This window comes from Molossus molossus, unplaced genomic scaffold, assembly GCF_014108415.1.
Source record: "Molossus molossus isolate mMolMol1 unplaced genomic scaffold, mMolMol1.p scaffold_m16_p_20, whole genome shotgun sequence".
In the NCBI taxonomy this organism is placed as follows: Eukaryota; Metazoa; Chordata; class Mammalia; order Chiroptera; family Molossidae; genus Molossus; species Molossus molossus.
Genome location: NW_023425356.1, coordinates 30192381 through 30218796, shown reverse-complemented (window position 1 = coordinate 30218796; position 26416 = coordinate 30192381). Strand labels below are relative to the sequence as shown.

Below are 26416 nucleotides of genomic sequence, written 5' to 3'. Positions count from 1 at the left end.
CTCTCCCCTGCTTTGAGGACAAACAGAATAAAGACTTCATGTTCACAACCCTATTGAGCCTGGGTCCACTAGGGTTTGAAACAGAGGGAGGGGCAACCGCGTGATCATGTGCAGACAGGAATGTGGCACAGGACAACACACTCACCTGATGTCTGCAGGGCTCAAAAGGAGCTGTTTACACAACCTTGGGTGGGAAGAGAGCCAGCCCCTGTTGCCCTCCAGCCCCTTGAGGACCAAGGCTAATGCTGTGACAGTAGGCTGTGGATCAGAAAGATGTTCCCAGCTCACCAAAGCCAGCCCCAAACTCAGGTTCTGCCCTGCTGAACTAGCCAGGTCTGCCTCTCCTGCACTGCAGACCCTTAGCACCCCCACCCCACCCACCCCAATGGAGCCTTTTATAGTGCAGTCCAAGGCACCATCACCCCAAAAAGTGGAACACCAGAGATCTGATTGATACTCCCTTTTTACATGTGGGGAAACAGGCTCAGAGAGTGGGAGGAATTTGGCTGAGATCAAGAATGGAACCCAGCCCATCAGACTTGGGCCCTAGGGGCTTTCCACCTTCCTATATGCAGGTGAACCTTGACAGGGAGAGCCCCCCACACCCTGGCATGACACAGACACACACTGCTCTCTCCATCTCATGGACTTGGGACAGGCTGAAGTCTTCTCCTACTCCTACCCCTTGCGTTGTCCGTAGGGATGTCTAGCTCAGGTATGCAGTATTCACCCGAAGCCACTGATGCTGTGCCTCTTCATGGTAGCTGCTCACCCCTCTTTTGACCAAAAAGGGTGGGACACTGACCAGGTCCCGGCAAACCTCACACCTCTAGAATGGCAGCCTCTTGGGACTGTGTGGGGCCCAAGGTCCTCCAGGGCAGCATTCCTGCATGGGCAGCGTCCTTATGCAGAACCAGGAGCATGATTCTCTGATAGTCACACGTGGCCAGTGGTCACTGCACTGGACACCAATATATAGAACATTTCCATCATCACAGAAATTCCTCTGGGCAGAGCTACATTCTGGACAGCAATAATGATGGGGCCTTGTGTTTGGGAGGTTTCTGAATAGGACAAAGAAACAACTTGGGGAAATGAAAAAGGGGCTCTTCTTGGTAGGGAGTTTTCTGGGTGGGGCAGTAAGAGCTCTCCCACCAGGCTGATAACTAGTGAGATACCCATTAGCACAACCACCCCCAACATGCATCACAACAATGTTGTCCCTCCATTGTGTGTGTGTGTACGTGTGTGTATAAGGGGATATATTCCCTGCAAGGAACCGCCATTGAGATGCAGCAGGGGCTGCAGAGCCTTTCTCCAGGATTTCAGGGACTGGAGGCAGAGAGCTGGGCACAGGTGGGCCACCCAAGCTGACCTCTTTTTGGTCGCGTCCGGATTTCCCTACAGCAGAATGGAGTTGGGGCGCAGGAAGAGCCCCCACCCAGCCCTATCCCAGGGGATTGAGGTTCCAGCCGAGGTAGGAGGGAGGAAGCCAACTTGCTGCCTCGGAAGCAAGACAGCAAGCCCTAGGTGGAGGTGGGGGTGCCCCTGGTGGGGATGCACCCGGTTGGGGGCAACCCGGAGCTGGGGCCGCGGGCCCCCATGCGCCCCGCCCTCTAGTCAAGGCTACTGCCCCGGCCCCGGCCCCGCCCCCGCCCCCACTCCTGCGTCACCGTCCCGGCCCCGCCCCCGCTCCGGGGCCTCCCCGGGGGCATCAACCCGCCCCGTGCTCCAGGTAGCGGCGGCCCCGGCGGCTGAGGGTGGCAGGCAGCGCTTCCTGCGGGCCTGGGCCGGGCGGGGGCGGAGGGGGCGTTCCCACGGCCCCCGCCCCGCGGCCTGCGCCCGTGATGTCACAATCGCGGCCGGCCCCGGCGTTCCCGGGTCGGCTTGGGGCGGCGGGCTGCAAGCAGGCGAGCGCGGCGGGCAGGGGCCCCCGAGTCATGGCCTGACCCCGGCCCCTCCCCCACTCCGCCGCCCCCCGAGCCGGCCCCCCCGCGGGGCTAGCGTGCGCGCGGCGGCTCCGAGGGGGCGGCCGCTGGGAATGGCTGCGCCCCCTCCGGCTCCCGTGCCGCGCTCGCCCTTTTACCTGAGGAGGCCGGCGCCCGGCCCGCAGTGCTCATGGGGCATGGAGGAGAGAGCGGCGGCGGGCGCGCGCTGCCGGGAGCCGCCGGGCCCCCTGCGGGCCGCCGCGGTCCCCTGCTTCGGGATCTCCGTGCACCAGGACGACATCCTGCCCGGCGCCCTGCGCCTCATCCGGGAGCTGCGACCGCACTGGGAGCCCGAGCAAGTTCGGACCAAGGTACCCGAGTGGGAGTGCGGGACGTGACCCGCGCATCCTTCCGGGCGGCGGTCCGGGGCGCGGCTGCTGCGCGGAGGGTCGAGGAGGGGGCTTGTATGTGTGTCTCCTTCTCCATCCACCTCCCGCGCCCTCCGCACACGCCCCTCCACTCGCGGGCGTGCCCCGGGAGTCCACCTGCCCACTGTCAGCGTGCTGCGCCTGCAGGCCCCACCCCCTGTCGCGCGTGCTGCTGCCCCTGATGCCCACCGGCTGCCCCGGGGGTGTACCCTGCGGCCCTGAAACCTGGGCGACTGGAACTTTTCCAGAAACCCCCCAACTCGCACACACGCCGCTGCCCCCTCTGCACCCTGTGGTGGTAGCAAAGCCTCCAGGCGCTGAGCCGCCCCTGCGGGTCCGGAATTCGGACCCGCCCCTGCGCTGTGTGGAAGTCTTTCCTGTCGTCCCAGCTCTGGGCTCTGGCGCAGCCCCCAACCGCCCTGCTAGAAGGAGAGAGACGGACAGACACGGCGCCTTCCCACCCCCAGATGGGCCCATTCCCAGGGACACAGAGATGGGCAGAGCCTCCCACCGAGGAGTGTGGCTGACTGTGGAGAAACGACCCGGGGTGGGGGTGGGGGGAAGGCTGCAGCTTGTGCTGGAGTGGTAGGGGCTCCATGCTGATGGGCCTTCTGGGAGGTTCAGGACCGAGTGTGGAGGCTGACAGACCCCTCTTAGGACAGGGACAGGGGTGGGTAGGTAGCATTTTCATAATAAAATACCTACTTTGCAGTATAAGTGTCAAGGCATCAAGCAGGCCTGAGGTTAATCCCAGTCCTGGCCTAACATGCTATCTGCCAGTTCCTCCTTCTTAGGGCCTCAGTTTCCCCACCTGGAATTGGTTCAGATGTCCTCTAAGGCCCCTTCCAGCTCTGACACGTTGTACCCTATAAATTCCAATGGCTCATCCCACCTTGTCACCCCCTCGGGGAACCTGGTCTCCCAACCCAGGGTCTGTTGTCTCTTCTGGTATGGAACTCAGAGGCCCTAAGGAGTTCTGGCCACCAAAGCCCTGGGGTGGGTGCCAACCTCAGTACCCTGGATGGGCAGGAGGGACAGCGGAGAACCCTCTGCCTACAGGTAGCGAGAGGCAGTTGGGTGGGGATGTACTCATCCTGGGTGATCCTGGCCCTCCTCTGCCACATTCTGGCCCATGAGGTCTTCAGGGCCAGGATGGAGGAGGAAGAAGGGGGAGGGCTTCTAATCACCAAGTGGTGTGCAGATTCCTCCCCCACAAATCCCATCAGCTGGAGGCAGACCCAGGAGAAGTGAGGGTGCCTGGGCTGAGCCAAAGCAGCCACTGTCTTTTGAACTCTCTAGGCTATCCCGTGTTGGGGACAGTTGAGCTCTTTGTTAAGTGAGAGTGTCAAGAACGGGGTTCTGTGTGATTGTGCTCAGACGCCCGTGCTGGAGCTGGGCAGCCATGGGGCAAGAGCAGAGATCCTACCCCACGCACCCTGTGCTGCCCTCTCCCCATGCTAGCGCTTCACTGATGGCATCACCAACAAGCTGGTGGCTTGCTACGTGGAGGAGGACATGCGGGACTGTGTGCTGGTCCGGGTGTACGGGGAGCGGACGGAGTTGCTGGTAGACCGGGAGAACGAGGTCAGAAACTTCCAGCTGCTGCGAGCACACGGCTGTGCCCCCAAACTCTACTGCACCTTCCAGAATGGGCTGTGCTATGAGTACATGCAGGGCATGGCCCTGGGGCCTGAGCACATCCGTGAGCCCCGACTCTTCAGGTGAGGACGGTGCCCAGGGCACTATTCATCTCCACGATTTCTCAGGCCTTGGGCTTTGAATTCCTTGGCCAGCTTCCATGGTGTAGAGTGGAGTCCATGAATGACGCGTAAGATCTGTGAACTCCGTGAAATTGCATGAAAAATGGGGGTGTGTGTATGTGCATTGCTACGCAAAGCGAGGCTGTAGCTTTACATAGATTTTCAATCTATATAAATCTATTCTTCCAGTCTGCTGGAAGAACGAGTTCTTGAGGGAGGCCCATGAGAGCTTTGATGAACATGGGACCAGAGCATCCGGCTCCCTAGATACAGCAGGGATCCCCTTCTAGATCCATGGAAACATCTCTGAGCCTTGGAAATGAAATCTGAGCCAAAGCCCCAGAGCAGTCAAGGATGTTTGCCCCTCCTCTCCAGCCAAGAGCTCAGGCATGCTAGGAAAATGGCCCTGTCAGGGTGAGCCTGGTTTTAGTAGCCCAGAGATGCTATCCCTCCCCCAGTAGGAGCTCCCTCCAGGTTTCCGGACAACGTGGGAGTCCAGGTTTGGGGAGCTGCCGAGGCTTCCAGAGGTTCACAGAACCCATGTTCTCCGGGGAACCACTTCTGTGAAAGGCCTGGATGTGTAGGACCTTCAAGCCCAGTGTATACTGGGGCTGTGGGGCCTGGAAGGGGGAGAACCAAAGAGGCCCATGATGCACTCTCCTCTGACTGCTGCCCAGGGAGGTCAGGCAGGGTCCCCCTTCCTCCCTCCATTGCTCCCTATGTGCAGGGCACTCAGACTAGAGTGAGTCCCTAGATGGGCTAAGATTTACTCCTGACACTGGGGACAGTGTTACAGAGGTCTGCCCAGGACTCTTGGGCTCTGTCCTGTCCCAAGCACAGGGAAGGAGTCTTCCAAATTCTGAGGGGCAACTACAAAGCCCACCTAGGGAGAACCAAGCAGCTTCTTTGCTCCCTCACCTGCTACAGTTAACCCCAAGTGAGTTTACCTGGCCCTGTTTGCAGGGGGTTTGATTAACCTCAAGTTAGTGTACCTGGCCCTGTTTCAGGGGGTTTGATTAACCTCAAGTGAGTTTACCTGGCCCTGTTTCAGGGGGTTTGATTAACCTCAAGTTAGTGTACCTGGCCCTGTTGCAGGGGGTTTGATTAACCTCAAGTTAGTGTACCTGGCCCTGTTGCAGGGGGTTTGATTAACCTCAAGTGAGTTTACCTGGCCCTGTTGCAGGGGGTTTGATTAACCTCAAGTGAGTTTACCTGGTCCTGTTTCAGGAGGTTTGGTTAACCTCAAGTTAGTGTACCTGGCCCTGTTGCAGGGGTTTTGATTAACCTCAAGTTAGTGTACCTGGCCCTGTTGCAGGGATCCCCATCAGGCCCTCTATGGACTTAGAAGGAGGGAATCTAGGAGTCTCACCTCCACCCCCAGTGCTCCTGAACACTGCTCTGAGGCCCCGGGACATTCTGTTGAGTTGGATATTGTAGCGTGTGTTTGTGTCTGGGGGTGGGGGTATACAAACCTGTGTGAGGGGCGCCTCAGGCTCCCAGCTGAGCAGCTCCATACGCACCAGCCAGAGAGGTGAGGGCTGAGCGGGGTGAGGGGCGGAGGAGCCCTGTTCTGGCTTCTCCCACCAACTCCTCCCAGCTCTTGTGCAAATAAGCTCAGATATTGGCAGGTCCTCAGTACTCCTAGTCTCTGTCACCCCTATGAGTCTGATGCTGTCCTGTCGTGAAAACAGTTACCATTGTCAGGAAGATTGAAGGTAGATTTAGGTTCAATAATAAGAACTTTACGGGGGGGGGGGGGGCAGAAATTGGGCTAAGTGTAGGAGGTAGCCCTTCCTTGATACTTTCCATAGGATAGACCATTATCTTCATGGGGTAAAGGTGGATCTTTGAGAGAAGGTGAGGTGGGGAGAAGGGGAGGCCTTTGGGAGCCCCATGTGCCCTGAATCCCACCTCCCAGCCTCCTCCTGTTGAGGCTTCACAGCATAAAATTGCTGAGTGCTGAGGTTAACTTTCATTGCTATTCCAGACAACATCCCTATTAATATTCAAGGAAACACTCTGTTCGTGCTCTATTCCGAATCTTCCTTTGGGAAGGCCAGGCCGGGCTCTCAGGTCTGTTTCCTGCCTTGCCCAAACCCTGTAGGGGCTCCCTCCTATTCCAGGGCCTCTGGGCTCTGAAAGCACAGCCTCCATCTCACCCCGCCCCCAGTTGCTGCCATACCCCTTGTCCCCTCCACCCTTAGGAGGTGGAGCCTTGGGGGCTTCCAGAGGAGCCCCCAGTGTGCCTTGCTATCCTGCTGGGCGATGGCCTACCCCTTCCAGGAGCTGACAAGGGGATAGGGTGTCCCTGGAGAAGCTCTGCAACAAGGTTTCAAACAGCCAATGCAATGCCTTTGTTGTCTATCCGAGTGATTATTATTCGAGCAACAGGCAGAGGTAAAGCAAACTCAAATGTTGGAGGCTTGACAGCAGCTGGGGGCTGGGGGCTCCAGAGGGAGCGCTGGCAGAGGCCTGGGTGAGCCCAGCTGGGACACAGGGCCTCAGACTCCGGGGTCCTTATCAAGGCCCTCCCCCTGGCTGGTCCGTCCTCCATCCACCTCCACCCTCTCACAGCAGCCTTCCCCTAAGCTGCTTTCTCCTCTCCCCACCGCCCCTCCTTCTCTCCTGGGACCTTGGATAATGTCCACAGGAGAACTTGAAAATAGAACACTGGTTTGTTTTGCGTCCTTGGCACCCAGCCGCCAGCATCAACTCCCTGCCACAGAGGAAGGGGCTGCCCTGAGCCTGCCTGCTTCCCTCCCCACCTTGGCTAGGCTGATAAGAGGTGGGCATTTCTCCCTGCCTGGCATTACCACCTCCTGATCCCCTGGTGCCCTGCATTCACCTCCCCCTGAGGGCGTGGGTCAGAGTCCAAGGGGGGGAAGAGTGGCTCTGCCTCCATTGCCCAGTGACCCTTGTCCTCGGGTTGCTGTGCGTACATGACTTTGGGGTGGGGCAGGGTCACTGACCTGTGGCCAGTAGCCCCTGCTTTGCCCTTCTGCTACCCGAAGCAGCCCAGCTCTGGTTCTGGAAAAGGAGCTGCTAGGCTAAATAAAGGCCATAACTCCTTTCCATGCCTTCTGCTGAGGCAGAGAGCTCTGGAAAGATCTGTAATAGTCCCACGCTCTGCCCTCTGGCTAGCCCTTCCTGGGCAGTGCAGGGCCCCTTGCTGGTCAGGAGGGGCTGATACTCTGCATTCTTGCTTTTTGCTGTAGGCTCATCGCCTTGGAAATGGCAAAGATTCACACCATCCACACCAACGGCAGCCTGCCCAAGCCCACCCTCTGGCACAAGATGCACACCTACTTCACGCTTGTGAAGAACGAGATCAGCCCCAGGTACAAAGACCTGGGAGGGCTCACGGCTGCCACTGTTTCTGCTGCCGTCACGTGACCCTGCTCCCCGTTCTTGTGCTGCACCCCACCCCCGGGAGGCTTAGTGACTCCAGTCCCGCTTGCTGAGCCTCTGTCTCCAGGAAGAGTTGGGCCAGTTGAGAAATCTGAGGAACTTAGATGCACGGTTTTAGACCCCTGTGCTTATTATCATTTTTAAATTTGCCCCCAAGGATATGGTCTTTTTTTTTTTTTTCATTGATTCTAGAGTGAGCGAAAGGGCGAGGGAAAGAGGGTGAGAGAAACATTGATCAGCTGCCTCCTGCATGCACCCTGACTGGAGATCAAACCTGCAACCCGGGTATGTGCCCCGACTGGGAAGCAGACCCATGACCCTTTGGTGCATGGGCCAATGCTCTAATCACTGAGCAACAGCAGTCAGGGCTGCTTCTTTCTTCTTGAGTCTGCTGGTTTCGTCAGGGTCGGGGACAGTATCTCCCCATTTCACTTAAAGGGGACTGAGGCTCAGAGACCAAGCTTTGCCCAGTGGCAGGAGGTAGTCAGCTACTGGGCTTCTTTTCCTGGCCCAGGGCCCTGTCTACCTGATCTGCCTTCTGGCCACGAGGAGGGAGGGCCCAGGCCTCTGAGAATGGGTTGAGGTTAAGTTACAGTCAGTCAGAAGTCAGCTCTGCCCAGTAGGTGTGGCTCAGTTGCTTGAGCATCATCCCATGCACCAGGAGGTCGCCAGTTCGATTCCCAGGCAGAGCATATGCATACGAAAGGCAACAGATCCATGTTTCTCTCTCATCTCTCCCTCTCCCTTACTCTTTCTGAAATTTAAAAAAAAAAAAATACAGAAGTCAGCTCATCCACTGACAAGACCTTGGGACATCAAGACTCCTGCTACTTGTCTGGATGCTTCTCACCCCTATCTGCCCCTGGGACCCTGTTTTCTGCCTTGTTCAGACTGACAGCTTACTGTTTCCTCTCTGCTCTTTGCATCCATCCTGACATCGCCTTTCCCCGGATAAGGCAGGGTTCCCAGAACTGACCCCTAGAGTCACCTCAGGCCAGCCACCTGAGAGTCCTTCTAGCCTCCGACACCTGCCTCACCAGCATACCCCTGAGAGTTGAGACAATGGGGGTAAAGAAGAGAGAGTGGTGTCACCCTGGCCCTTCCCCCAAAGGCTTGAACACCCTTTTTCCAGATGTTCATGGGGTACACAGGTTTGGGGGCAGGGTATCTTCTTCCCTCCTTGAAGATGACAGGACAGTAATAGACTCTCCCAATCACGTATCTCTGTCACATTCTTGCACACATGATGACTTTTTCTGGACCCTCCCACTTAAGGATTATCAAACAGTGCTTGGGACTGTTTGTCCAGCATGGACCGTGTGTAGACCTATGTCACGTGTTATCTCTGAGACAAGAACAGCACCCAGAGCAGGGTCCTCTGGGAGGGATCTCTGCCAGCAGGACCCTCAGACCCCCCAGCCCACCACTTCCATTGGACAGATTAAGAAACTGAGACCAGGGCGGGGATGGGACTTCCCCAGGGTCATTGCTATCAGTGGCAGCTCAAGGGCTACAGTCCGGGCCTGATGCTCAGGCGACGGCAGCTTCCTCTGATTCTGCAGTCACTGTGTCCCCTTTGCGGGAGGGGATGACCTTGTTGGGCCGGGAGTCATCTCTGGAGAAGAGCTGATCAACTCCCCTTGTTCTTGTCACACTTTTGACCTTGGGTGCTTCTCGTTGCTTAACTTTTTGAGCCTCTTTAGGGGATGAGGCCTGCCCTGCACTCTGCTCAGCCCCAGAGCAGGCTGGGCTGAGCAATCAGCTGGAGGAGACGAAGCACCTGAGTTCTGGAATAATCCTAATAACTTGCCTAGTCACCCTGATTTAGTCAATCCTGCATGTCACAAACACTGATTGATTGGGATTTAAAACAATAAAAAATGTAGCGGCAACATTGGCCCTGCCCACAGGGAGCATGGGAAGCCTCTGGGTAAAAAGGACCTGCCCATGCACACCTCTGGAAGAAGGGTGTGTGCTGCAGGCCAGGGTGGGAGCTCAGGACGGCTCCTTGGCAGAGATGGGCAGGGAGGCACTGGCTGGAGGTGGCGGCTGAGCACGCTTCCTTGCTTCCTGTGAATGAGCGGAGGAGTTGGCTGGAGCGCATCTTCAGGTGGGATGGGGAGGAGGCTTGAGAGAGCTACAGACATCGTGTGAGTTGGAACTGGATTGTGAGGGGCCTTCCCATGTCAGGTGAAGGAACAAAGATCCAGTTCAGCAGCAGTGGAAAGTAATTTGAAGGTGTTTGAGCCGGGGACTCAGGTTAGTAACTGCCAGGGATGGCGGTAGAGATTGGGAGTTAGGGGGCGCAGGGACTCAGGGACCTGCTGGAGCAGGGTTGAAACCGAATGGGGAACATCTAGCACTAGGGTTCCCCAGACCTGAGCATGAGATTCCCCTGGGTGCTTGCCAAGTGCAGGTTCCCAGTCTGACCTTGGGGAGTGATGGGAGGTCCATGGGACCCTAGGAGCCTGCATTTCAGAGACTCCCCTGGTGATTCGAGGCAGGGGATCCAGGAACTGCTTTTGGAGGAACACTGCCCTAGGCAGCTTCATGGGGGGCAGCGAGGGGCTGAGGCAGACCTTGTGGAAATAGATGAGGTAGCCCAGGCGTTTGGGCAGGCGTGGCGTGTCCAGGGTGACCGGGCGGATGTGGGGTTGAGAACGGCATGGGGGCCACCCAGAGGAGACTCAGACAGGCTGAGTGGTGTGAGGGCAGAGGTGATGGAAGCTTGAACACGGGAATCGGCCCTTCCCCTGCTCTGATCCCGAGAGCTGCCTGGACGCTTGCCGGGTATCAGCCTCTTCCTCGGGAGGAGCCCCGGGCCCCTTCACCCTGCTGTGCGGCCTCTGCTGCTGTGTCAGTTTCTGAGATCCCGTTCGGCCCACCCCACAGCCTTGGGAGAGGATGGTGGTGTCAGGGCTGGAGGAAGCTGCTGGCTGGCGGTGGTTCAGGTGCTGGGGGAGGGAGGGAGAAGGCCCGCACCGTTCCCACAGTAACCATCTGCATGGCCTTGGGCTGTAGTGTGGGGTCAGACAGAGGTCAGGGCCTGGGCAGCAGGCGTCTTGGATGTCAAAGCCATGTTTTCCAAGCTGAGATCTGGGCAAACCAAAGGCAGCCTCCTAACTTTTATCTTTGGATGGTCTCTGTGCAAGAAAAAACAGAATCTTAAAAGAAGAGGTAGCTTCTGAAAGAGAGCCAAGTGGGAATCGCACCCTGTGCAGCCTGGTGATGCAGATAGCCCCCAGTGAGGGGGTGGGGCGGGGCATGGGAGGCCTCCCCCAGGGCACCCCTGACCGATGCCCGGACTCCGAGGGGCCTTGCAGAGCCTCTGGGTGATGCCAGGGCCCTCAGGGTTAAGAGGCCTAGCTTGAGTTCAGGTGCTTGGACGGGCTGAGGACCGCTTTCCTTAGTGAGGAGCTAGAGGGTCTAGCTGGGCAAGAGACCTGGACGCTCACAGGAAGACTGCCCTTTCTTGAGCCGCAGTTTCTCCGTGGGGTTGGTTTAGAGACCTAAGATCCTCTTTAGCTTGGAGGGTGAGGGAGTCTGTCCTCTTCTGGAGGTACATGGGGACACCTTAGTCTCATCTGCATGCTCTGGCCCTGGCCTGGGGGGCATGGGGGGGCCATCCTGTGGGAGCATCGGGAGGACCTCTCTCCTCCCCCCGCTGCATATGCTCCCACTGTCCTGAGTGAGAGAGCAAACAGGACACACGAGTGGAGCTCAAACACCGGTCCCCTCCCCTCTCCCATTGGTGGTTCTGGGTGGTCAGGGCTCTGCGGACGTTTTGGCTTTTGAGTGTACACAGACCACGCTTCCCGGGGACCGCAGTGTAGAGCTCGTGTGTGTGCACCCTCCTCAGCTTCCCGTGGCCTCTGACGGGCCCATTCATTCGTTCGTCTGCGCGTACTTCGTTCAGTCCTGAAGCCTGGGTGTGCTGTGGGATGGGGAGGAGCAGAGTGGCCTCCATGCACCTTTGTGTGTGCCCTCGAGTGGCCCACACCCAGTCTGACGGCGTCTGAGACAAGGAAACTCACCCTCCGAGTTCAGGTTGGAACGGGCAAGGTCTTGGGGAGCTGCACAGCAAGTGCTTTCCCGTTGGATGGCCCCAGGGTCCCCTTGGCCTTGCAGGACTGAGACCAAGAAGCAGCTTCTCTGCTTTCTTATGGGAGCCTGCGCGGCCTGCCTGGGGTATGACTGTCTGCTGTCTCTGTGACACCAGCTGCCGGAGCATGAGGGAGGCGCCAGCACCCCGGCCCCTCCCCAGGGCACTGTGATTCCTCCCCTCGGGGCCTTCGCAGAGGGTTGTTTCAGAGAGCATCTCCTTCCCCCAGGAATTTTCCTACATCCTACGAGAGGTCTGTTTGCATCTCTGCCCTACTGCCCTTGTTCTCTTCGTCTGAGATAAGTGAGTCTGGACACTCACCTCCCCATCCTCTCTTGGGCCTCCTTCCTTACCTTCCTGTCCCTTTCACGAAATAGCAGGGACACCGTTCCATCGGGGATTTTGGTGCTTTGCAAAATGCTTTTAAGCCAGTGTTTTCATCAGCTTCTTCGAGTAACCATGGGGCATCAGCAGGACAGGAAGCCCTCGTGCCGTTTTGCAGATGACAGCGTCCCTCTGCAGTAAGAGGTCGTGAGGAGGCCAGAGCTCAGGGCTTTTGAAGCCAAGCGCCTGCCTGTCTACTGTTAACCCTCCCCACTGGCCACCTTTCTCTGCCCTGTTCAGCCTTTCTGCAGATGTCCCGAAGACAGAGGTGTTGGAACAGGAGCTCGCTTGGCTGAAGGAGCACCTGTCCCAGTTGGACTCCCCTGTGGTGTTTTGTCACAACGACCTGCTCTGCAAGAATATCATCTATGACAGCACCAAAGGTACGGCTTCTTTGGCCCTGGCTGGCCAGTAGGGTTCTGTTCCTGAGGCTGGTACTTGGACAAGCAAAAGGCGACCTTCTGGGTTAGCTCTTAAGTTACTTTGTAGGAGAGAAATGGAAAAGGAAACAAATTCCCACTTAGAAAAACCTATGCCCAGAAAGAACACGGCAGGGTTTGTGGAGGTCTTCAACGTCAGGGCACCCGGGCTGTTCTCCCTGACCACGTTTTGGGATTCCAAGACCTTCTCCGCTGCTCCATGGCCCTGATGAGAGCTTCACCCAGGGAACCCTTGGCTTTATTTCTGGTCCTCAGCCATGCCGAGGGCAGATGTCGTTACATGGGGAGAGCCCAAGAATCCAGCTATGTGAGAGGGGCAGTGGGAGCTGGAGGAAGGGCAGGTGGACAAAGGGACAGACAGAAGGAAGCAGCTTAGACGAATGTTGCTGCAGACGCCGGCCAGAGGCAGTGGGTGAATTCCGGAGGTCGGTGGGAGCTTGACCAGGCTTGTCCAGGTCTCCTGGGGCCCACCTCATTGCTTCTCCTCTGCCTCACAGGTCACGTACGGTTCATCGACTATGAATATGCCGGCTACAACTACCAGGCTTTTGACATTGGCAACCATTTCAATGAGTTTGCAGGTGAGAGGGCATCACGACATGACCGGTGTCCACGACTCCTTCCTTATGATGATGGCTGTGTCCAGGGAGAGGATGAGAGGGGCTTCTGTCCTTGGGGGTTGGCGGCTGAGTATCCCAGCTTGAGGGTGGGGCAGAGACATAGCCTGTCTCTAGAGCTCCAAGTCTTCTGGGGGAGGCAGGACCCAACCTACACAGAGCACACCCCTGCTGGCCAATCCGGCAGTTTGATGCAAATCAGGAAGACGTGCCCACGGCAGATCCCTGAGGCTACTTGGCTTGGCATGTGAGTTAGAAAAAGACCCCTTCCTTGGGGTACATGCAGCCCACGCCAGCTGGGGCAGCACAGGACAGCCTCAGCCTCCACTCACCCCCTTGCCCAAGCTCCTTCATGCCCAGTACAACCTGCACAGCTGTAAGGAAGGGCCCGGCATGCAGGTGAGGAGCAGAACAAGCTGTAAGTAGCTACTTGACTAGTGGCATCGTGAAGACAATGTGGGCGGGACTGGCTCAGAGTGCGCCCTCCGCAGCGTGGCGCCTCAGCTTGGACGCCTGGCGCTGTTGCTCACCAGCTGTCTGACTCTTACCTTCCCCATGCTTCTGTACCATGGAGATAACAATAGTACCCACTTCACAGCCGTGGTATGAGATGTGCACACAAGTGTGGCGCCCACTAAGCATCTGTTTGTGTTTGCTGCTGAGGTTAGGAAGGGAGGCTTCCCTGCAGCTCGGGAGACTGGAGCAGGGCTGGAAGAGGCAGAGTGAGGGAAGTGTTTCCCAGGAGTGGACAGCAGATAAAAAAGGCACCACGTGTACAATAGAGTCACTTGTGTAAAGGAGACAGGGTGGGTTTTTCCAGTGTGAGGGCTTCATTGTTGAAAACAACGAGCTAGGTCTGAAAAAGCTAGCCCCCAGACCCTGGGGTTGGAGAGCACCCCCAGAGGCCGTGGTGGGATCGCATGCGGTGTGAGATGCTCAGCATGGTGTGCTGGCCCCTGAGGGTTAGGACAAGGGAGGCCACTGGAGCCACCACCTGGCTCAGCCTCAGCCATTCCCTAGGCCAGTCTAGGCCAATCAGGACCCTTCTGGAACCTGTGACCGGGTCTGTCACATGCTAAGGATACCTGAGGGTATGCCTCCCATGGCGGCCACCCGCTGCATTTAGAAACCGGAGGGACCGCGGGGCCTCCGTGGGGCGGAGCAGCTGAACTGTGGGGGCAGCACAGAGCTGGGCTGGCATCAGCAGGGCGCTGGGCCTGTGCGTGCTCAGCTGCCAGCCCCACTACCCTTTCCAGAAGGGATCATTCTTACGCGTTTTAAGTCCTTCTCACCCACCACACAGAGCAAAGTCCAGCTGGACTGTCTCCAAAGGGGCAGGTTGCATCCTGCTCCTGGGTCGAGAATGAAGAAGCAGAACTGAGCATGGGAGGGGGAGGGGCAAGGGGAGAGATTGGGCGCTAGGGAGAGGGCCCTCCAGGGTTCTTGGGAACGAGGAATCCTGTTCCTGGGAGCTGGGAGATAAGAGTTCCGACCCTGAACCCACCTCTAACTGGTTTCAGGACCTCGAGCAAATTTCTTCTCTTGGGGCCTTAGTTTCTGCATCTACACAGGAGACTCTTTCTAGCTATACTCTTGGGGCCCGAGGAGACTGAGTCTGTTTCTCCAGAAATACAAGGGAAGCTTGGGAAGGAGGGAGGAAGCGACCGGGGAAGGCGGTCCGGTCCTAGATTTCTGAACCCCTCTAAAGCCGAGGCCTCTGCCACTGTGCCCAGCGTGTGGCTGGTGCCTGTTGGACTGGCAGCTTGAGGACTGAAGGAAGGGCGGGGCTAGAAGGGATGGAGGCCATCTCATCCAGGGATCCCCAACCTGGCTGTATTTCCGTCATCTGGGGAGTTGGGTTGGGGGCGGGGTGCCTTGGAATCTATGTTGTTAACACTCTCCAGGTGATTTTTTTTTTTTAAATCTTCACCCAAGGATATTTTTCCATTTATCTTCAGATCGAGTGGGAGGGAGGCAGGGAGAGAAAGAGAGAGAGAAACATTGATGTGAGAGAGACACATTGATTGGTCACCTCCTTCATGACCCCAATCAGGCCAGGGACCAACCGCAACCCAGGTCCGGGCCCTTGACTGGAACGAATCCACAACTCTTTGGTCTGTGGGCCAACGCGCTAACCACTGAACAAACCGGCCAGGGCTCCAGGTGATTTTTTTTTTTTTTTTATCCTCACCCGAGGACATTTTTCCAATTTTTGCACAGATAGAGTGGGAGGGAGAGAGAGGAAGAGAGAGAGAGAGAGAAACATCGACGTGAAAGGAACACATCGAGTGGCTGCCACCTGCATGACCGACCAGGGCCGGGGACAAACTGCAACCGAGGTCCATGCCCTTAGCAGGAACCGAACCCGGGTCTCTCCGGACCGCAGGCCGACGCTTTAACCGCTGAGCCAAACCGGCCAGGGCCAGGTGATTTTTTAAGTAGCCGGCTCAACACTGGCCCAGGAAGCAGTGTTTGAGACACACAGAGCCCCATTTTATCAGAGGACACAGTGGAGGTTCGGGCCGGTGAGAGGAAAGGGCTTGTCCGAGGTTGACTGGGGGTCAGCGTTGGACCTGAGACAACCAAGCCCAGATTCCGTGCTGGGCCCCAGTGCTTCCTGTGTGACACAGATTTATATAGGGTGCGGGGGGGTCCCCATCACTCTCAGGACTTCCCTTGCCCCTCGGCCAGTCTGCTTCTCCCAGTGCCTCCAGCTGGGGTGGGACTCGACCCTTGGCACATTCTAGGTGATCAGACAGCTGCCTTCCCAGGCACAGCCACAGGGCAGAGAAGATGGAGCTTTGCCGTGAAGCAGGGAACCCCTGAGCTGGAGGAGGCCTCCCGGTGGGCCATCTCCCAGCAACTTCTGTGCTGCTGCCTCCCCGTCAGGTGTGAACGAAGTCGATTACTGCCGGTACCCTGCAAGGGAGACCCAGCTGCAGTGGCTGCGCTACTACCTGCAGGCGCAGAAGGGGATGGCCGTGACCTCCAGGGAGGTGGAGAGGCTCTATGTGCAAGTCAACAAGTTTGCCCTGGTGAGTGCTGGTGCCCCATCCCCAGCTCCTACCTCTGCCAGCCTTGTGGTGGAGGGGAAGCGGGGCCCAGGGTCAGGTGCGAGGTCCTGGGAACCCCGCCATGTGCTCCTGAACCCCGCCCAGAGGTGAAGTCTGGGAAGAGCCATCTGGAGCAGCCCCGTAATACCAAGATGCCCTGTTTCCTGCTTCCCCACCATCCAGTCTAAGTTCTCTCCTTCCTAGACAACTACTTCCAGGAAAGATCTCAGCTTCCTTTTTTAGTAGTTCTCTCAGTTGGACCTGTAGTTGTTTCTGGTGTCTAACCTTAGTCTTTCCTGCTGCTGTTAAACACACCCCCTCTTTCCTTTAGACTTTGGAGGAGATAGAGAATTACAGCTCTGATCGCCTTGTTAAGGTCCTCTGCTGGCTCAGAACTCTGTGTGTTTTTTGTTTTGTTTTGTTTTTTATTATTTTTTTAATTTTAATTAATTAATATATTTTAATCCTCACCCGAGGATATTTTTCTATTTATCTTCAGATAGAATAGGAGGGAGGGAGAGAGAAGAAACATCGATGTGAGAGGGACACATCAACTGGTTGCCTCCTGCAAGACCCTGACCTGAGATGAACCTCAACCGAGGTACACGCCCTTGACCAGAATCAAACCTATGACTCATTGGTCCACGGGCCAGCGCTCTAACCACTTAGCAAACCAGCCAGGGCTGTTTTGTTTTTTAAATATGTTTTTATTGATTTTATAGAGAGAGATAGAAACATCGGAGCGAGAGAGAAACTTCAACTGGTTGCCTCCTGCACACCCCATACTGGGGATCGAGTTGGCAACCCAGGTATGTGCCCTGACCGGGAGTTGAACCGGGACCTCTCAGTTCATGGGACGACGCTCAGTCCACTGAGCCACACCCAGCATGACTCGGAACTCTTGGTAAGCCTTTCCCATCAGGCTCTTTCTGCTCGTTCCTGTGCTGTCAGCTCTGGACTTGAACATGGTTCATGCCCAGCTCCCTTGGTGTGCTCAGGGAACTGCTAACCAGTCTTAGTACTGTCAGCCATGCGTAAACAAGGAGATAAGTTCACGATCCATCACAGAGCTGAAGTAAAACCTTAGCTTGCTTGGGGCTGTGATGGCCTGTTCTTTCTCCCAGCACGAAGCTGATTCTCCTTCACGTTCTTCCTCCTCACTGTTCCAGCCGGTGCCTTTCTCTCGCTACATCTTAGTCACCATTCATCCTTGCATTGACCTGTGCCCCTTTAAGTCCGGGAAAGGGCGGAAAGTGGAGAGGCACTGTAGAGTCAGTCCCAGAGCAAGCAGGACTAGAGGTGGGTGCGGGACTCCAGGCAGGGAAAGTACTGGCGTCACTGCTGTTTGTTCGGGGGCAGCAGGAAGCACGGCTTTCTAGCTTCTTGCACCGGGGTGACCTCGGAATTGCTAACCAGTCTTGGCCACGTCAGCCTAACGGGTGCCTCTGGCTGTGGGGAAAACAGTTGAAAGCTTAGTGCCCGGATTCTGGCTTCTTGTTCCCACATCTACTCATTTCCAGCCGACCCACCTCCTGACAGAATATAGGGAAAGATCACGGGAGGGGGTCTTCTGGCAGCCCAGACCCCTGATGGCCATGTGGCAGGACACTGCTGAGGGGTGCCAGCCCCTCCACTGGCCTGTGGCCTGAGTGCTGGCGGAGAGGTTCACCTCGCCCTGGATACGTTGGCCTTGGACACTTGAGGAGATGCCTTTTACAGGACAGGCCAGGGGTCCCGGTCTGCCTGGGCTGGGAACACCATCCTGCTGACCCCCTACCGGGGTGTGTGGACTAACTCTGCTCGCCTTTTTCCAGAGGGAGTGGGGTCCCCAAGTACTGTACAGTGACTTGACCTCCTGAATTTCCCCGGCCTGTGCTGGGGAGACCCCACCGTGGCTGCCAGTGACCCAGTCCTTTCCAGAGCGACTGTCCCTCCAGCTCCGGGGGGCCAGTCACAGGCTCGGGGGGCGCCGTGCTGACCCTCTCTGCTCTGCTTCCAGGCTTCTCACTTCTTCTGGGCCCTCTGGGCCCTCATCCAGAACCAGTTCTCCACCATCGACTTCGATTTCCTCAGGTGAGCCCGGAGGACAGCGTGCGGCAGGCGAGGAAGACTGCGGGTGTGGGGCAAAGCACAGCCCAAAGGGGACACCCAGCCCACTCCCCTGCAGCGTGTTCCCTGCCAGCCCGCCCTGGCCGAGGGGTCACCGGCCCAGGGGAGGCCAGGCGCCCAGAGCAGCCGTCGGAGGGGCTGCAGTTCTCCCGCCCACCCTGCCTGCCTGGTGGGAGGTTACACTTTCCTGACGCCCTCCTGCAACTCGGGCCCTTCTCCACAGGCCTGCGGTGCAGGGGCTGTCCCCAGTCAGTCTGAAAGATCATGAGCCAGCCATCATTTTATAGCAGAGGGGTCAGCGTGCCGAGTGGACGTGACTCACCGAGGTCCCTCGGTGGCCGTGCTTACCGTGCGGGGGGTCAGACCCAACCAACTCCAGTGGCCCGTGATGCAGGCTGGCCGACACTGACCTTGAATGCTGACTCCTGGGCAGGAGGGGGCCCTTCCTGTGTGGTCCATATGTCCCTCAGAGCCAGCAATCATTTTGTTCTTCATTCTGGTCCAGTCTCCTCACCCGTCTCCTCCCTCAGCCAAAAAGGAATCACTACCCTGGCTTCCAAGTGTCCGCAGCCATTAGAGAAATGCAGGTCAATAGCACAGTGAGACAGGATCACCTCACACCCGTTAGGGTAGCTACTGTCACGGGAAGAGGAAGGAGCAAGGGTTGGCATGGACAACCTGGTGCTGTCGGTGCCGCTGCTGTGGGGACACTGTGCTTCCTCAGAAAAGATCAGCCACCTCGCTGCCGGCATAGAGCTAAAAGAATGGAAAGCAGGGTCCCAGAGAGATACCTCTACCTCCATGTTCATGGCAACCTTATTCCCAATAGCCAGAGGTGGAAGCAACCCAGGTGCCCACAGAATGTGGTCTGTACATACAGTGGGATATTACTGAGCCTTAGAGAGGAAGGAAACCGTGTCACATGCTACACTGTGGCTGAACCTGAGAACACAGTACTAAATGAAATAAGCCAGTTACAAAAAGACAGAAGCTGTAAGATTCCACTTAGATGAGGTGTCGGATTAGTGTAAGTCTTAGAGAGTGGTGGTGGTGCCCGGAGCTGGGGGAGGGGAAATGGAGAGTTGCTGTTTAAGGCGGACAGAGTTTCAGTTTTGCAAAATGAAAAAGTCCTAGAGTATACTTGACTGAACTGTAAACAATCAAAAACTGACCTTGTTTGGGGAAAGGTTGGTTTAGTCTGCTCTAAGGAGAAAAGTAAACTTAGAGTTGAAGTGGAAAAGAAAATCAGCCTGGGCTGCAGTTGACCTGCACAGACCTGGGTGGGCTGAGCTGGGGAGAAGCTGCTTTCGGGGAGTCCCCCAGCATGGCCTCCCTTCTCACCCCAGCTCCTTCCCTATCTTCTGGCAGGTACGCGGTGATCCGATTCAACCAGTACTTCAAGGTGAAGCCTCAAGTGTCTGCCTTGGAGATGCCAAAGTGACCAGCTTCCCCCTCCCTCCGTCCCCTCTCCATCTGCCTGGCAGGCTGGTTCTCCGGGGCTCGGTTCTGCTCTGGGGTCTGTCTCTACCCTTGGACAAGGTGGGAGAGGGGACAGGTGGGTATCCAGGGAGATGACTCTGCCAGCCCCCAGTAGGTGCTGCTGTGACCACATTGTCTTGTTTAGAGGGGCTGATGGGCCTAGCTCTAGGGGTCCTCTTTACTGGACCAGACTTGCAGTCAGCCAGAGCTCAGACCACACCACCCCTGGGAAGCCCAGCATTCTCAGCCCTAGGCCAGGCTGCAATCAGTCGGGGCTGCCTTAGACAAGTTTGACCTTCCTGGCTTAGGAAGGGGGAAGGTGGGAGGGCTCCTTTCTACCTCTAGTGCCCTGAGCCTCCAGCCCATCTCCCCATGGGCCCCCTATGGGAGGTGTTTAGCCCAAACTAGGACCACGCCAACTCTGACAGATGGATGTACCTATCTTCGGGGGGTGGGGGGTCCTAGAATTGGGTTTGACAGCTCCCTAGCAACTGCCTCATCTGAGATCCCTTTCTCCAAGCCAGATCCAATCAGTTAGCCCCTTCCCAAACCTCAGTCCAAGGACTCTGCTCTCCTCCTGTGCCCTCTGCTGGGAGAAGGCAAGGGGGTGGTGATGTCCTGTGTCCAGAGCCTGGCTCTGCTTTGTGCTGTGCTGGGCCGGAGGAGACAGCGGCCGCACGCTTTCTTCCTCCCCCGGCCTTCCAGGCCTCACTTCCAAGGATCTCTCTCCATGTCCACCCACTTGGGATTGACCAGTGGGAGTCAAGGAGCAGGGGCCAGGGACCAGGGCTTACCTGGCATGTGAGAGCTGGGTAGGATCTGTCTGAAGGTGCTGAGATCATTGTCTCTGACTCTCAACAGCCTCCACCTCCTTTCTGCCCTCACAGCCCCCCGGGGCCGCAAAGTGATTCATTTGTAAATTATCTTGATTTTTCTGCATTAAAATGGCCATTTCTGGAACACTCTGTGTCCAAGTACAACGGATGAGGCTTTGACTGTAGGATGTGATTGATATGCCTGTGGTGGGGCCAGGGCGTTCCAGCCCTGCTCCGGGGTCCCCCTTGGCTGCCCTGGCTCCTGGTTTGGGGTAGACCTGGGCAGGGCTGCTGGTTTCCTCTGTGGACCATCTTGCTGGCATGGGTCGGCCGGGAGAGTGCCGCCCGGGAGGAGCGAGGCTGTGGATCTGAGAACTCGCCTGCAGATGAACCAGTGAGACAGAAGGAAGTGCTCTGGGCTGATTCCTTGGCCCTCTGGGTCCTAGTGTCGGGGTTGGGGAAGGGGCTGCTGTGCCTGGAACCAGTCTGTGGCTTCTCAGAAGGCTGCAGGGAGGGCGGGCAGGAGCTCGAAGGTGAGCGCCCCTCGCAGCAGCCCAGGTGCTCAGGCTGCCCTCCCAGGACCCAGCAGCAGTGCCTCCAGGCCCCCACCCCGGCGGCGCCCAGTGCCCTTTGGGGCAGCACTGGCTGCCTGTCAGGTGGACTCTGGCTGTTTGGTTTTTGCCTGCAGAAGTGCCAGGTTCCATGGCAACTGCTAGAGCCGGTGCCTGCCAGCCTTCAAGGTCACGGTGACGCAGTGTGGCTCAGCAGCAGAGCCTAGGGGTGCCCATGGACAAGGTGGGGAAAGGTGTGCCTGGCATAGGGATGGTGCCGGGACGGGCAGGTCAGGCCCCGAGGGCTCTCTGTGGGGTCAGGTGGTCATGTGTGGCCTTCCTGTGGACCAAATGGCAGTGCCCGCTTTCCTTGTTCCTCAGACCCGCCTCAAGCTGAGGGCAGGCCTGACCGCTGTGAAGGCGGCTCTCCATCCTCCTGGGCTGTCAGTGCTGGAGAGGGTGTTGCAGTTTTGATCAGGGAATGGCTGGTAGAGGGCCCCCAGGTGTCGTCCTAGCCCCTCCGGCCCTGGTCACCACATTCACGAGGGAGCTGACATGCAGACACCATCCTGCTACCTTGAAAAAGCATCTTTATTCCTCAGTTCTCCAGGGGAGAGCGCGGGGGACACGGGGGTGAGAGTTTAGTCACACCCCTCCCCCACAAGGCCTTGGAGTCCCACCATCACCCAGCCTAGCAGCACCCAGGCCTCTCAGACCCTCAGCAGGCACTACCAGCAAAGCGTGCGTGGGCGGGGGTTCACCCCGCTGGGCTCTGACCCTTGGCCTGTGCAGGAGAGGCACAGAGGGGGCAGAGAATGAGCTCGTGGCCTGGCCTTCCTGGTAATTATCAGCACACTGTGTTCCTGGTCTTGCAACCAACCCACTGCCCCCATCCTGGCTGTCCTGGGCAGGGGGTGGGGCTCCAGGGCACCAACCACAGGTTCAGGTCCCCATGGAGTGCTTTTCCGTCGTAAAAGCACGCAGAGTATGCGGCTGTCTCAGCAGCTACCGGGAGGAGGGCAGGACAAGGATTCCTGGCGTGGGAGGTAGACAGTGTGGGCAGTACTGGCCTCAGGCTCCGAGGCCACCGAGGACCTGGGAGTAGGGAAGCAAGGGGAACTGAGGGCTGGCAGGGAGTGGAGGTGAGCCCAACTGGGAGTGCCCTGACCAGGCCTCCCTGCATTTGTTCGGAACACAGTGGTGGTGGGGACTGGGGTGCTGGGGGAGATGGGCAGGTGAACCGAGCAACTCTCCCACGTGACCACTAGAGGGCAGGCGCTGCGGTCAGCCATGCTTCTCTTCCCAAGGACCGCCTGCATCTTCTCAGGAGGCCGGGGGGACCTGGGCTATGGGGTGGGGAGGGCCAGGGAGAGACGTTCCAAAGCTCTAGGAGGCTGGGCTGGGAAAAACCACTAAAGGTTAGCAGCCAGGATGTTCCCTAGATCAAAAGGCGGGAACCCCCGATTGTTGGGGAGTCTTCAATCCCAAGTGTGTGGCCCTGGCATCAACCATACCTAAGTTCTCTCACCAGAGAACTCTGCAATGTAGAAACCCCTGCAGAGCCTCTGCTTGAATACTTCCTGTGTTGGAAAGTTCACTACCACTTTGAACATCTTTGTCAAAACATCTTTTGTTATGTGGAGCCAACATGTTGACCTTTAAGAGGCATGAAGAGGCCAGTTCCGCCCCATGAGCTGCAGACCACTGGCCACCTGGCAGCTTTGAAGACAGTAGTCTCACCCTTTGTGCCCTACCTTAGTGTCCTTTCAACCATGCCTCTAATACTGTCCACTGGGCTCCCTCCAGTCCTCTTCTGTGCAGGGTGCCTGCCTCTGGGCCCCTTCAGGGTGACAGTGGCCTTTTCTTTTTGTTAATCCTCACCCAAGGGTATTTTTCCCATTGATCTTTAAACAGAGTAGAAGGGAGAGAGGGAGGGAGGGAGGGAAGAAAACATCAATGTGAGGGAGACAATTGGTTGACCAGGGCCAGGGATCAAACTCACCACCCAGGTATGTGCCCTTGACCGGGAATTGAACCATGGGCTGATGTTCTAACTGCTGAGCCAAACTGGCCAGAGTGACAGTGGCCTTTCCTACTGAGGAGCTAGGAGTGCCATAATGCACCTGAAACCAGGCCTGTGTGGTTCATCACCTCCCTTTTTGAGAACACATGCTTCTACTACTCTAATCCAAATATAACTTTCACAAGAATTGCCATTCAGCTTTGCTGCCCCTGCTCCATATTAACAGGATTAATTTTGAATAAGAGCTAGTTTTTTATTGATCCCTGTTAATATATATTTTGGGAGTTTCAATCTATCATGTAGCCCTTTCAGATCTTACGGAGTTACTACTCCTAGTGTGATATGTAGTTCCTTGAAATCCTCATTCAGAGCAAAGGTCAGATGGAACCCTGAAACACATCATTAGAGACCCTGTTCATTAATCAGTATCCTGGGGAGTTCATATGGGCTTGAGGTGTCCATGTGCACACTTTTCTGGGATGCGGGAGTGTCCATGACTTTCATTAGATCCTCGAAGGGTCCTCTAAAAGAAGATAAGAGGCCCAGCTGGTGTGGCTCAGTGGATTGAGCAATGTCCCATGGACTGAGAGGTCCCAGTTCAATTCCCGGTCAGGGCACATGCCTGGGTTTGGGGCTCGATCCCTGGTGGGGGTGTGCAGGAGGCAGCCAATTGATGTTTCTCTCTCACATCGATGCTTCTATCTCTCCCTTCCTCTCTCTCTAAAAAAAAAAAAAAAAAAAAAAAATCAATAAAAACATTAAAAAAATAAAATAAGAACTATGGATAAGGCTTAACCTCCTTGGTTTTGGATGATGAGATTGAGGCCTGAAGGTGAGTCCTGACAACCCTCCCCCCAACACACAAACACAAGGCCATGTGGCTAGTTCTGGGGAGAACCCAAGCTTCCTGACTCATTACAGCATGTTTACCTTCTTTCTTAGACCTAGTGGACACTCTGTGGTGAGGTCTGGCTCTGGCTCTCCACCTTGAGGCAAGGGCAGTGGGTCATTCAGAGTGTGCACTCCGGGCTGGGGAGGGAGGTGGCCTTGGGCCCGAGCCGCCAGAGCCTCCGGAGCCTGCGGAGCCTGCCTCAGATGCTCCCTCCCAGCCCCACACCTGGAGCTCCCTCCAGCTGCCACCAGGGGGCGGTGGTTCCTGCGCTGGTGGCACATTTCACCCCCATCACACCCTGAACCTGCCTTTCCCCTCCCTGGTGCAAGGGCCAGGTTCTGAAATGGTCTGCCTTTATTATACCAACAGAAAACAACAACAAAAAATCCCCCGAGTGTAAACAGGAGAAATGTGCTGGTTAAGTTACTCATCATTATCTTATTATTAACAAAATAAAGCACTATGTTTACAGTCATAAAAAAAGAAACAGCCTGGAGAGAAGTCGGGCTTTGGGGAGAAGATGGGGGTAGGCACAGACTCCACATCTGCCCCTGTGGGATTTAGGGTTCTCTTCCTACCCCGACCCACCTGGATCTTTGGAGGAATGCCAGTGAGATTTAATTTTCTTAAGGAAATAACTTGTGAAAGTGATCAGGAGCTGGGGCAAGTCCCCCCGTGTCCGGTGAGGGGCAGGCAGAGTGAGGGCAGAGCTGTGTGGGAGGGGATGGAGCATGAGTCTTTCTCCATCACTGGAGAGCCCCTCCCACCCCCTGCCCAGGAGGGAGGAATGGAGGCCAGCTGCCAGGGAAGCCCAGCTCCCCAGGGCTCCTGCCACTGACAGGAAGGGGAGGGGCACCACTGGTCCTGCTCCCACTCCTGGCCCTCCATTGGACTAGGGTCTGGGTCACCAGCACAGACCTTGGAGACTGAACACATTCCCATGGTGCTCCGAACTAAACATGGCTCTGTGGAGTCCCACCAGCAAGAGAAGGAGGGAAGGGAAGGGCAGAGGAGGTCAGGGTGGCCAGGGGCCTTCAGAGACCCAGGGTGATCAGTGGGCAGAGGGGCAGAGTCAGACACCAAGGCAGGGAGAGCGACACGTACAGAATCCTGCAGAGAGACAAGGACAGAGAAACACATAACGATGCACAGAACCTGAGACACCCAGACTGACAAAGAGGTAGCAATTTGGGGACAAAGAGTACAGAAAGAGGCCCCCAGGGAAGCAAGGGTAGCATCAAGAGGCACACCCACAGGAACTCAGCAACAGTGCCTGGCACATAGTGGGCACTCAATAAATATGCAATGAATTAACAGATGGAGACACGCACACACGTGCGCACACACACGTGTGCACACACACACAGCAGCCAGAGGCACAGCAGGCTTTGCAAAGATAAAAACCGAGGGACAGCCAGACCGTTCTGCACAAAGTACAAAGTGATCCTGGTGACAGGAGCAATTGTGTGTAGAGGGGGCTCGGGGAGTGTTGGTCCCATGTGGCTAGTCCAGCCAGAACAGGAATGCAAACAAAGCGTGTGGCTCCAGGGAGACAGGTCTGGAGCTGCCATACTCCAGGGTGGGTAGACCTGCAGGAGGGGCGGGTCATACAGTGTCCCCTGGCCATGAGCCCCAAAAACCAAGGAGCCCAGCCAGCTCAGCCATCACCACCATGCACAGGCCCTGGCCACTGCTGTCAACAGCTCCCCAGGTGTGCCTGCAGGTGTGACGGGGAGGAGGCCTGTATCTACAAGTATATAGCTATGCCATCTCCTGGCACACCCAAGTCCAAGTACCAACGGAGTCCAGGTGACTGGCTGCGCCCCTCTGCTCGAGGCCAGGTCTTGCCCAGGAGATCAGTCTGTGAGCACCACCAACTCCCCATCGCTCTTCTCCTCGCCCTCCGAGTCCTCGTCCTCGCTGTACCGGTACATCTCACCATCGGCCACCAAGTGCCTGTCCTCTGTGGACTCAGCCTCCTCCCTGAGGCTGCAGGTGTTCACGATGACAGGCATGTTGGGGTCCAGGCTTCGGGGCACATAGTGCTCCACCGGGGGTGGCGCCGCCCGAGGGTACAGGACATCTGGGGAGTTCATCTGCACCTGGCCTGCCTGCGAGCTTGGGGCAGACGAGAGGCAGGTTACAGGAGCATCTCCACTTCCACCCCTCGCTCCCCCTCCAGGCCCCTCAGGCCGGGCCCTCTCACCCCACACCCTTTGGCCCTGACACACTCTCTCCCCTGCTGTGCTTTCTGAAGGCCACACTCATTGTCGGCTACAGCCCCCCCCACACACGCAATCTCGGGGCTGTGGGTATGTTCAAAGGGTATTCCTTGGAGGACTGCGTGTGAACCCCACTTCTGGAAGTTGTATGTGTAAGTGCTTGTTTTGGTCAAGTCTGTATGAATACCTCGGGTTTTAGTACCCG

General features: G+C 57.0%; 2 protein-coding genes across 5 annotated transcripts in view; one reads left to right on the top strand and one right to left on the bottom strand.

Annotated features, from left to right (window-relative positions):
* Nucleotides 1–1852: 1852 nt before the first annotated feature.
* Nucleotides 1853–20652, top strand: ETNK2 (ethanolamine kinase 2). Of its 3 annotated transcripts, XM_036272764.1 has the most exons (8): nucleotides 1859–2299; nucleotides 3818–4077; nucleotides 7332–7454; nucleotides 12251–12393; nucleotides 12948–13031; nucleotides 15957–16102; nucleotides 18120–18193; nucleotides 19598–20652. In XM_036272764.1, exons 1-8 carry the CDS (start codon nucleotides 2042–2044, stop codon nucleotides 19668–19670), a joined length of 1161 nt encoding a protein of 386 aa, XP_036128657.1. In that variant the 5' UTR covers nucleotides 1859–2041; the 3' UTR covers nucleotides 19671–20652. The 3 variants fall into 3 exon arrangements, with proteins under 3 accessions (XP_036128659.1, XP_036128657.1, XP_036128658.1); XM_036272766.1 differs by lacking the exon at nucleotides 3818–4077 and having other exon boundaries at nucleotides 1853–2299; XM_036272765.1 differs by lacking the exon at nucleotides 7332–7454.
* A 3695-nt stretch (nucleotides 20653–24347) lies between these two features.
* The window catches only part of SOX13 (SRY-box transcription factor 13), a 47279-nt gene continuing 45210 nt past the window's right edge, over nucleotides 24348–26416 (bottom strand). For both annotated transcript variants that reach the window (XM_036273368.1, XM_036273369.1), the window contains exon 14: nucleotides 24348–26107. In XM_036273368.1, coding sequence (XP_036129261.1) covers nucleotides 25846–26107 — 262 coding nt within the window. In that variant the 3' untranslated portion in view covers nucleotides 24348–25845. The remainder of the gene's footprint in view (nucleotides 26108–26416) is intronic.

Coding starts and splice junctions, on each gene's coding strand:
- ETNK2 (XM_036272764.1), top strand. CDS start 2,042: ATGGCTGCGCCCCCTCCGGCTCCCGTGCCGCGCTCGCCCTTTTACCTG. Junction 2,300..3,817: donor CCGAGCAAGTTCGGACCAAG/GTACCCGAGTGG, acceptor TCCCCATGCTAG/CGCTTCACTGATGGCATCAC. Junction 16,103..18,119: donor AAGTCAACAAGTTTGCCCTG/GTGAGTGCTGGT, acceptor CTCTGCTTCCAG/GCTTCTCACTTCTTCTGGGC.